Source organism: Arachis stenosperma, chromosome 1 (assembly GCF_014773155.1).
Source record: "Arachis stenosperma cultivar V10309 chromosome 1, arast.V10309.gnm1.PFL2, whole genome shotgun sequence".
Lineage (NCBI taxonomy): Eukaryota > Viridiplantae > Streptophyta > Magnoliopsida > Fabales > Fabaceae > Arachis > Arachis stenosperma.
In genome coordinates, this window is record NC_080377.1 from 120,435,026 (window position 1) to 120,446,772 (window position 11,747).

At 41.9% G+C, this 11,747-nt stretch overlaps 2 protein-coding genes across 3 annotated transcripts; one reads left to right on the top strand and one right to left on the bottom strand.

Moving 5' to 3' along the window:
- Positions 1-607: 607 nt before the first annotated feature.
- LOC130968937 (probable galactinol--sucrose galactosyltransferase 6) lies at positions 608-3,531 on the top strand. Its single transcript, XM_057894459.1, has 3 exons — positions 608-848; positions 926-2,235; positions 2,318-3,531. Exons 1-3 carry the CDS (start codon positions 615-617, stop codon positions 3,285-3,287), a joined length of 2,514 nt encoding a protein of 837 aa, XP_057750442.1. The 5' UTR covers positions 608-614; the 3' UTR covers positions 3,288-3,531.
- Positions 3,532-5,531: 2,000 nt separating this feature from the next.
- On the bottom strand, positions 5,532-10,796 carry LOC130968946 (zinc finger BED domain-containing protein DAYSLEEPER). 2 transcript variants are annotated; one of them, XM_057894477.1, is made up of 2 exons: positions 10,630-10,796; positions 5,532-9,012 (listed from the first exon to the last, which is right to left on the bottom strand). In XM_057894477.1, exon 2 carries the CDS (start codon positions 8,989-8,991, stop codon positions 5,725-5,727), a length of 3,267 nt encoding a protein of 1,088 aa, XP_057750460.1. In that variant the 5' UTR covers positions 8,992-9,012; positions 10,630-10,796; the 3' UTR covers positions 5,532-5,724. The 2 variants fall into 2 exon arrangements, with proteins under 2 accessions (XP_057750460.1, XP_057750452.1); XM_057894469.1 differs by having other exon boundaries at positions 10,505-10,754.
- Between the last annotated feature and the right edge of the window lie 951 nt (positions 10,797-11,747).

Consider the following 11,747-nt stretch of genomic DNA (forward strand, 5'->3'; position numbering starts at 1 on the left):
TTACTTAATCAATAAATAAACTAAAACATCCAATTCACAGAGATGGCTACCACGACAAGAATGCTCATTAGTCATAGCATTTCAATGCAAATCCTCCTGTTAAATTAATTGGAAATTGGAATGCTTAACCCACAAATTAACATCCCCGTCCAAGTAACGCGCAAGTGTAATTGAGTTTCTCAAGCTGAGCGATACTATTCCAACACTATACGCATACGGATACGGGATACGGTTCTACATTTTCTTTCCCATTTGGCGGGTTCGCGCAGAGAAACGTGAGTACGTGACTTATAAAATTAACCCAACGGTGATATTACACGTGTCGAAGTAATCGAGTTACCTGAATTTGATGGAAGCTCCTTGAAACGTCGCGTGAGAAATTACAAGATATTTTTTGACACGTAGGTAACGAGTAACGACAAGTCTGTGGGGGCAAGAAAGTGGGTTTTCCGGCGTGGATCCTACGTAGCAACCCGATTCAACGTCAAACCCAACAGGCCCAGAAGCAATAATTAATTAATAGTATTTTTAAACTAAATTAACAGCGCTGAGTTAAAGAGACTATGATTGGCGTTTGTCTGACGAGAAAGCCAATCAGAAGAAGCATGTTAACAATGGTGTTCAATCCATCATTCTATAGTTCTTCCTCCCTTACTATAAATAACGCCAAATCCCCAACTCTTTCTCCACATCCACACACATTCTTCTCAACAAGCACTCCTTCTCATTGTCACCATTATTTCAGGCACAAATCTAATACTCTCCTTCTTCATCCAACAAGAATAACAGCATCATCTTCTTATCCTTTTTCGCCAATTAGAACACACACACATTCTTCTTCTTTTAAGGTAAAAGCTAAAATCCAGTCTCTGATTTCAGTATTTCACAATCTACGTACCTTGGTTTAATTGATTGAATATTACAGACAAGGTACCAGGAAGCAGAGGTAGAGGAAATGACGATCAAACCGACGGTTCGGGTTTCGGACCGGAACCTGATCGTGAAGGACCGGACCATTCTCACGGGGGTGCCGGAAAACGTCATTGAGACGTCAGCGGTGTCGTCCGGCCCCGTGGATGGAGTGTTCCTTGGAGCGCAATTCGATCAAAACGACAGCAGCCATGTCGTTTCGATCGGCTCCTTTAGGGACATTCGTTTCATGGCGTGCTTCCGCTTCAAGCTATGGTGGATGGCTCAGAAGATGGGAGACAAAGGAAGAGACATTCCATTGGAAACTCAATTCCTTCTCGTTGAGACCAAGGACGGTTCCCACCTCGAATCCGACGACGGCGACGAGAATAACCAGATCATCTACACCGTCTTCCTCCCTCTCATTGAAGGAAGCTTCAGAGCGTGCCTTCAAGGCAACGACCGCGACGAGCTCGAGCTTTGCATCGAGAGCGGCGATTCGTCGTTTAGCCACGCGCTCTTCATCAGTGCCGGCACCGACCCCTTCGCCATCGTCCACGACGCATTCAAGGCCGTGAAGAATCACCTGAATACTTTCCGCATGCGCCACGAGAAGAAGCTTCCAGGAATCGTGGATTTCTTCGGGTGGTGCACGTGGGACGCTTTCTACCAGGAGGTGACGCAGGAAGGCGTGGAGGCCGGGATCCAGTCCCTGGCGGCGGGAGGTGCGCCGCCGAAGTTCGTTATCATCGACGACGGGTGGCAGTCCGTGGGAGGTGACTCGCATGAGGCGGCAAACTCATCGGTGAAGAGGCTGACAGGAATCAAAGAGAATGAAAAGTTTCAGAACAAAGAAGATCCGAAATTAGGGATCAAGAGCATTGTGGATATCGCCAAGAAGCAGCACGGGCTCAAATACGTCTACGTTTGGCACGCTATTACTGGTTACTGGGGCGGAGTCAGGCCCGGTGTGAAGGAGATGGAGGAGTACGGGTCCGTCATGAAGTACCCGATGGTGTCCAAAGGTGTGGTGGAGAACGAGCCCACGTGGAAGACTGATGCCATGGCCGTACACGGCTTGGGCCTGGTCAACCCCAAGAACGTCTTTACTTTCTATGACCAGTTGCACAGTTATCTGGCGTCTGCGGGTATTGACGGCGTTAAGGTGGACGTGCAGTGCATATTAGAAACCCTTGGCGCGGGCCTGGGCGGAAGGGTTGAGCTCACTAGACAATACCATCAGGCCCTGGACGCTTCAATCGCCAGAAACTTCCCTGACAATGGATGCATCGCCTGCATGAGCCACAATACTGATGCGCTCTACTGGTAACTAACTATTCCGTGCACTCAATTTTACTTTATTTTATTTTTATTGATTGATGGAGTTTTTGTTATGGTGGTAATGCAGCTCGAAACAGACGGCAGTGGTGAGGGCTTCGGATGATTTCTACCCGCGGGATCCGATTTCGCATACCATACACATTGCGTCTGTGGCGTACAATAGCATCTTCCTTGGAGAGATTATGCAGCCAGATTGGGACATGTTCCACTCTCAACATCCTGCAGCTGAGTATCATGGCTCGGCCCGGGCCATAAGCGGTGGGCCCATTTATGTTAGTGACGCTCCAGGAAAGCACAACTTTGACCTCTTGAGAAAGATGGTGTTGCCAGATGGATCTGTGTTGCGGGCCCGTCTACCTGGAAGGCCCACCAAAGACTGCTTGTTCACGGACCCGGCCCGTGATGGGGTAAGCCTGCTGAAGATATGGAACATGAACAAGTGCGGTGGGGTGCTTGGAGTGTATAACTGCCAGGGAGCAGCATGGAGCACCGTAGAGAGGAAGAACGCGTTCCACCAAACAACGTCCGATGCCATCACTGGATATGTTAGAGGCCGTGATGTCCACCTTATCTCGGAGGCTGCTGCCGCCGCTGGTGACGCCGAGTGGAATGGTGATTGCGCCCTCTATCGCCACCACTCCAAGCAGCTGGTGGTGCTTCCTTACAATGTGGCTCTGCCAGTATCCCTGAAGGTGTTGGAACACGACGTGTTTGTTGTAATGCCTGTGAAGGTTTTGGCTTCTGGGTACAGTTTTGCTCCTCTTGGGCTCATTGAAATGTTCAATGCGGGAGGGGCCATTGAGGAACTGGCCTATGAGGTGAAAGGCGGAGACGGTGGGTTGGTTGGGGTGGTTCGGATGGAGGTTAAAGGGTGTGGCAAGTTTGGGGCTTATTCGTCGACCAAACCAAAGAGGTGCGTGTTGGGAACAAATGCTGTGGATTTCGAGTATGACAGTGATTCTGGGTTGGTGACTTTCAACATTGATCATTTGCCAAAGGAGGGACAAAGCACTCACCATGTTGTGGTGGAGCTATGAGTCTTGTTCTGTTTTGTTGGCAGTTTAGCTAGGTTATATCATACATATGGAATATTTGAAGAGAATTCTGAGGGGGTGTAGGAATTTGTTTTGCTAGATATAGAGAGGATAGTGTTGTAATTGTAACAAGAACTCCCCCCTCATTTCCCATTCATCGTTAGTTAGAAGCTGTTGGCTATGCTTTCGAATTTGGATGGAAATAAAAACACATGTTTCTATATGCTTACTTCCTTCTTTTTGATTCTGATTGATCCTATATTCATGTGAGTGCTGATGCCAAAGTAAATCAAATAAAGAAAACAAGTAGCGGCCTACTAATTACGCCAAATTTTTAAAATTATTGTACTAAGTAATTCATCAACGATAATACAGTGCCATTTTTAACTTCGTGATACTGATAGGCTGATAGCATGAATTGCTTCTCATGATGCTAATATTATCTCAACTGCATAATAATGAAAAATTACCTGTACAAACACAATTTTCATAGCAGCATTTCATGTTGTTATGAATTATGCTTGTTAGATGATTAGCATTGAAAACATTAAAGAAAAGAAGAAGAATAACAAAGAAAGAATCATTTTGTGAGTGGCAAAGAACCAATGAACTTACGAGGTCCATGTGAACATCAATTCTAAATAGAAGCGCTACGGAAAACCTGTTATCAATGTTGATTGCTTTTCATATGCAAGTTGAGATGTGTGTATAATTCAAACTCCAGCAAAAAAACTAATATGAATTTTATTCATAGTTGCTTTTCTAAACTTAAAGAAGGCGAGAACTAGTTTGAAAGCCACACTCTACTCAATCGGCATAGCACCTAAAGCTGTTGAATCATTGCGTGACTCAGCAACTAACATTGTACAATAAGTATTGATTTGATTGTTAATAAATAATAAGTAATGGAAACAAGCTGCTTGAAGTCATAGATCTTTACAATAGCTGAGTGAATTCGTAATGGCGATTCTTGATTTGGGCCTTAAAAGAGTTGAAAGTAAAAATGCAACTAGAATATCAACATGGATGTATAGAAGGAAGGAAGGAAAGGCTGGGGACGATTCAAGTTTCAAGATAGCCTCATATTTGGGAAATGGAGGCTTTTTTTTTTTTGGTCTTGGAAAATGGAGGCATTTAACCAAACAGCTCATGGGCATTAATTATGATTTGTGTGCCAATAGAAGCTGCCAAAGTGGGTAGCCCAGTCTACTTCATCTCCTTGTTGAAGTTAGGCCAATGGAGGGATCTTATATGCAGTGTTGCAGTACTGTCCCATGATATTAAAGTTTTAGGACATGTCATTTGCAAAATTTCATTGGAAAGGAAAGGGCCTCTTCGCATTACTTTTCTGCTTATTTTGTGGTAACCAGCTTTGAATCAGACACAAACAATCAGATAACAAGTTTGGATTGGCCCAAAATATCATTTCCCAAATACTTTACTCATCTTTTTACGTGGGCTGAAGCTAAAGGATCTTTCTTCATCGCCAATGAGCTTTAGCTCAACTGGCATGTGTTCTCTTTTCTTATTAAGAGGTCTCAAATTTGAGCTTCATCTAATACAAACTTAAAAGAAAATATCATGTGTGTGCGTGAGTGTGGTGTGTGTGAATGTATAACTTAAGATTGAAAGTTGTCCAATTCATTGAACAAAAAAAAAAAATCTTGCTTGATCTATTAACATCCAAAATAACCTTCAAACAAACCCATTGACTGAAACTTTTATGTTCCTCCCAACTATTCATTCTTCTGCTCTAAAATATAATAGTCACTGCTTGATTTAATAATTTTTTTGAAAAAGATACTAGTATTTTTCAAACAAGCATCTTATTTTGTGTTTTTTTTTTTGGTGACTATCTTATTCTGTGTTTAATAAATCATAAAAAACACACACTTGTATTTGCAACTTTTTTAAATTAGAGAAAATACCTAAAAAAATTATTTTTAATTTAAGTTACCAAATATTTGATAAAAAAAAAAGTAAAAATTTTAGTAACGACTCGTGATGACTAGAGAAGTACATTAGACTGGCATTCTCTAATGCTACTGTATTGTATATCGTCATATTAAGTAGTGATCCAAAGATTAGAAGACACAGGGAGGCGACTAAATAATACCAAGTAATACAGGTGGTGGTAGGAATACTGTTATGCAAATGCAACATAACATACACCTGCGAGTGAAAAGGAAGAGAAAAGAGGGGGGGGGGGGGGGGGGGGGAACCAGTTTCGGAACTAGCATTGATACATTACGAAAAGGCTGGTTCAATAATATACTAGCATCATGAAACGTAGATACTCTAGAATTTAAAAATATTCACGTCCAGTTATCCAAATCACAACTCAGAATGTTACACCGAGAGCGACCGCCTAACCCATAAACTAGGTACTACGAGAAAACAGCGGAACCTACCATCATACACAGTACAACTACCTACACATCTAGAACTCCATTTTCACAAGGGCATTGGAAGATTCGGCAGCGCCATACTGCATCCAGTCCTTAGCACAAACAAGGGCTTCCACTGTCTCTGGTCGCAGAGAACTCCGGTACTGATCCATTTCTTTGCCTTTTGTGTCAAACACGGACTCAGCCGGAACACTAGAAACTGGGACTGACAGTATGTCTCGGGCCATTTTGGAAAGTGTAGGGTACTTGAGCTTGTTTAGCTTCCACCAGCCCAACACATCAAAGTCTGGAACACGCGGCAACAGTGATTCTTCCAGATACTGGTCCAATTCAGACTTCATCTGATGGCTGGTGGTTTCCATGATATAGACATCAAAATCTGTAAGACCATTATCAGACAACAGAGTTCCTCCAGGGGATCCATCCGCCTTTGCATTACCATTTCCTTCTTCTGCATATGCTGGTGTTAGAGGCAAGGGAAGGGTCACGTACTCATGAAACAGCTCGTGTATGCCGTCATCAACGATCTTGACATACACATGAGCATCATCACCATAGATCTTTGTGAAACTGAACTCAACAAGCTTCATCTTGAAGCGAGGATCCATTACTACTGCAAGTGCCAAAATCAGACTAGTATCTCTCCAGTATTTATCAATCTTCTCTTGCATAGATTTAGTAAGGTTGCTAATGAAAGGATCCTCGTTCATAACAGCACGAGATAGATCCAACTGCAATTTCCAAACCTCATGAAAGAAGGTAATTGGAGTGGGATGAGGTGTTGTGGTAAGAATGTTTGTTGCATCAAAAAGGGGCTTCAAGTATGTGCAAAGGGTCTCAATCAGCTTCCAGTCCTGCATCGATGGAGCCCCCTTGTAATCAGGATCAGATGTGTCCAAACAAGAAAACACTTCCTTTAGCTCCGAAGCCGCCACCAGCATCTGATAAGTTGTGTTCCATTGGGTTCGATCATCAATAAAAAGGCTCCTTTCACTAGGCACCTGAAGTTGCTGCTTAAGCTCCAGGAATTTCTCCTCATGAGATTCTGATGTTTTCACATACTTTACACTGTCCCGGATTTTATTAACTATGCCTTGCGCAGAGTTCAACAAATCATCTGCAACATTGCTTAAAGTGCGAGCAACGCAATTTCCAACCAGCAACTGACCGTTGAGGATAAGTGGATTCTTCACAGAAAGTAAAGTTCTGAGATTTTCAAGAGCAGCTTCACTCAGAGTCTTATTACATGTGATAGAAAACAGCCTGCCCTCCAAACTCCAATCAGAAAGGCATACAGCTACAGCATGGCTAAGGGCAGTGTCAGAATCAGGGTATGGTTCCATCACAACATTGAGAATTCTCCTCTGCAACTTCCAATCACTGTCAACAAAATGTCCTGTAATAAACACATACCCCACAGATTGGGAGGAAGTCCAAACATCCAGCGTCAGACATACACGTCCAGGTAATCCCTCAAAATACTTCATAAGGTTTTGCTTTTCCATCAAGTATGTTGCCACACAGTCTCCTTGAACAGTGTTGAAGGTCACCATGTTGAACTGGGGTTGCAGATTTTGAACAAATGCAACAAAACCCGGATGTTCAACCATGTGAAGGGGGTAATCATGCATAATGATCATTCTAGCAATCTCATGGCGGCACCGATCCTGATCAAAAAGGATGTAAGGAGTGCTAGGCGACCTATAACGCCGCTTCGGTGTATTGGTAGTATTGCCAGAACCACCACCCCTCGATCGTGGAGTATATGGAGTCACCTGGTTCGGATCCTGGTTACGCAGAAGCCCTGGACATGTTCCCTTGGCAATATGGCGTTTAAGGTGGCTTGTCCCAGCAACTTTTGAACCAGTACTGTATGCAAAACTTTGTTTGCATTGCTTGCAGCATGCCCTTCTACATCCAGCACTGACATTTTCTATGGTGAAGTGTTCCCAGACTATAGATTTCTTTTTTCTCCTCTTGCTTGGCTGTGTTTCTGGTGTATGTTCCTCATGGTTCAGTGGAGTTTCAGCATTTACAATCTCATAGCTTGGTATGTTAGCATTAACAATCTCATAGTGTGCTTGAGAACCGACTACCCGATTGTCATGCAGCGTTTCGTTATTTGTCATCTCATAGTGAGGTATCATTTGGGAATTGTCTAGCTGATCATGGGACAGTGCTTCAGAGTTAGCTAGCTGGTGGTTGGACAGTTCCTCAGAATGGTGCAGATGATTGTTGGGCAGAGTATCATAGTGGGCCAGGTGATCTTCAGGTATTGGTTTGATGTCTGCAAGATGACTGTCTGATAGTGGTTCATTACTAGGAAGAGGTTCGGAATGTGGTAGTGGTTCAGGTTGAGGCAAGTGGTCTTCTGGAATCATGTGGAGATCAGTGAATTGATGATGATCAGGAAGATTTTCTGGAAGGGAGAGCTGGTTGTTGGGATCAGTTGTGGAATTGGTCAACTCATGTTCAGGTATAGCTTCTGACATTACCACATCATGGCCAGCATGTGCTTCGTGAATGGCTGCCTCATTGCTGGGCTGTGTCTCAGGGGCTACTAAGTCACTGCTAGGCTGCGTGTCAGACATGACAACCTCACTGCTGGGCTGAGTTTCAGAAATGACAACTTCATTGCTTTGCTGTTTTTCAGACATAACTTCATTGCTTTGCTGAGTCTCAGAGAAAATAACCTCCGTGTGCTGTGTTTCAGAGAAAGTCACCTCATCAATGCGCTGTGTTTCAGAGAAAGTCACATCATCAATGCGCTGTGTCACCTCATCAATGGGCTGTGTTTCAGTGACATCATTACTGGTCTGTGTTTCAGAATGAGCCACGCCATTGCTTGCAATTGCCTCAGAATCAACCTGCTCATTTGTGGTTGGTGCCTCAGGAGTAGCTTCAGAGTTGACTGACGTATTGTTAAGTGGTACCTGGGTGTCTACAGGTTGATTAGTGTCCGGGGGCCCAGTATCACCTAACTGGTTGTTGGGTAGTGCTTCAGTTTTCTCAGGCTCATTGTTCAAAGGTTCTTTGGTGTTGTCCGATTCGGAGTTAGGTAATACTTCTGTATTTGCATCATCACTGGTGACCTGGCTTTCGGATGCAGGAAGTACTTTCTCCGGCTCTGTTTTGGAATCCGAGAGATCCTTGTTGGGCTGAGGCTCGGAATCTTCCACAGTGCTTTCAGGCTGAGTTTTGGATTTAGCCAGATCATTGATAGGTTGAGGATCAGCATTGACGGACTCACTTTTCACATCAGGGGTCTCCGCCACTGTGTCTTTTTCAAGAGTTGTCATCTTGTTTTGATAGGTATCTCCCTGCATTAAGAATAAGAAAAGATTGCTAATTAAAGGTCGGCATAGTTAATACTTTATGGTAGTGAAGAGATGAAGAATGCATTATCATGATTTTACTAAGGCATCAGGGATCAAAATTCCCATTGAACATATACAGTCTTAAACAAACACAAGAATGAATCGTATCTTTCCACATGAATGTCCGGCATATGAGTAATGAAATAAAAGCACGCATGTTTACACTGCAAGGTTCAGGAAAGTGTAAATCAACCCAAAAGGTAATTAGCACCACATGTACATCTTTAGCATAGAACCATGCATCACAATTTATGCAAGATGCAAACAACTCTGATGCAGATTGGAGAAAGATGAAGTTGAGGAAAAGGAAGAAAGACCAATTTTACATACATCCTATCCACTGAATTAACAATAAAAATGAATAGTAATTATGTATTCACCCGTATCTTAAAAATACAAGGCATAATACAAACAACTCAATATTAGAAGTGATTCACAAAACTATTCCTGCATAGTGCAAACAAGTACTGGAAGTTTGCTCTCCTCTCTTCACTTCCATTTAGGTGGCATGTGCAGGTGTACTCGTGTAAGTCTATTTCAGAAAATGGACAATTCCAAATGAGGTGTGCACAAGCAAAAACAAAAAACAGAAATACCAAGATGGACAAAACGGCCTATTGGCAATGCATTTAGAGCATCATTACTTTGCTATCATGAACTACGAGGAAGGATATAGATACTTCCTCATATTATTCATGACATGTACTTCATCTTTACTTTGCCAAGAAGGCCCAACGGGTATTACCGAACTAATACCCGTTCCCCTCCTCTATTCAAGTTTATCTTCATGTTTGATAAAAGCTTAAAGTATGTCAAATATGGTCACAAACTGAATACCAGCTTCAAACATCAGAAGAGAATAACATTAAGCCTGGTATACGCTGAAATTTGACCACTATCTACGAACCCAAGTATACTTGGGCCCATAGTTAGGTCGGGTCGGCCCATAGAAACATTAAATAATATAACAATAAGAATAATATGAACACAACAGAACAGAACCCCAGCAAACTTTACTGTAAGAGGTCCATTGCAGAATCTCGATCAAACATTACACACACAGCCCAAAAAAGTCAAACTTTAAAACTGGAACACTAGATCTTCACTGGGCTAGCAAGTACTAATGAAGAAAGTATAAATAATACATATATAAACTAGTATAAACAAAATTTCAAATAAACGAAATCGCGGTCTCGAGCAACCCAGATCCAAGAATTTAATCACAGAAACAAACAAATCCAGCTACGCGCTGAAACTAGACGAGACAATAAAACCGAAAAGCTTCGATTTTCCGAAACCATACTAGATAGGGAAAAATTGATTAACGAGGAAAACGAAACAACCGATTCGTGAGGAGAGTCACAAGCAAAAGAAGCGACAGCTAGGAAAAAACACAAAATACGAACGAATCGAAAAGTTAGGGTTTGCGATCTACCAGCTGCGCGAAGGGAATCTGACAAAGAAAGCGCTGATCTGGAACGAAAAGAAGCTCGGAATCCGAGCTTCAGGGCGGTCGGAGTGAGATCTAGGGTTTTGCAGAGAGAGAGAGAGAGGGCTCACCGGAGAGAGATGAAGATTGGGCTTGTTGGAACGAACCCGAGAAGCTAATTGGACCTTTGGAGTTTTCCTAATTTTCTTTCTAGGGTTATGTTGTTGTGTTGTGTTGTGCCTTATGGTTCGCGTACTTGTTCACCAGATAAGGTTTTTAAAATAGGGCAATTCTTTTGGATTCCCAATTTGGACTCCTTAGGTCCATTATTATTATTCTCATTATTATTATTTATTTTTTTGTTTTTGGTTCTGTTTGTTTGGTTTGAAATTGAAGTTTGAAATTTCGAAGATTCCTTATACTATGATTTTTCTCTTTCTCTCCTTCACACCGTGAGATTGCGGTCATTCAGAAATCAGAACGGACCACAATAGCTTACCTTAGCTTTTATTATTATAGCCCATGGCCTAAGTTATATGAGAAAATGTGTGACATTTTGCGTTTTTAACTATTGACTCTATCAGGCTGCTGGGACCGTCGTGTAGGGCGTGGGAGACCCAATCAAGTGAGGGCCCCTCCTCCTCCCTCCACCTTTTAGCCCAATCAGAGTCCATTTCTTTTATTCTTCATAATGCTTTTAGGTTTAGTGAGAAACCAAAACTTATGATGGTGATTTGTGTTATCTAATGCTATAAGTTAAAGTACACATTTAATAATAATATAGAAAAAATATATAACAGTATGAATTTTTTTATTAGAACAATTTTGAAAACTGAAATCAAAATTGAAAATCTAAAAAAAAAAAAATTTAATGTTGGTTTTGATTCTTTTTTGAAATATAAAATCAAGAACCATTTGAAAATTTTACTCTAATATTTTCTTCTTATAGATTGGAATTATGCATGCAAATGAATAAAAAAAATATAGAACGTTGTTTGGATTGATAATTTAGAACTTAAAAGTCCATTGAGCTTAGCAGAACAAATGAAATCTGAAATAATACTACGGTGCTTTTGGTTGATATTTTATATTTTTATTTCACTATTTTGGATGACTATAAACTGTATGGGCCTCATTCTGTGGCTACCCAGAGCCCGAAGCCTTTGATGGTGGGTTAATTTTTTTACTTTTCATGGGCTCACCACTCAAATACTCAATCCTCGTGACAAAAAAAAATCCTAATCTTTTC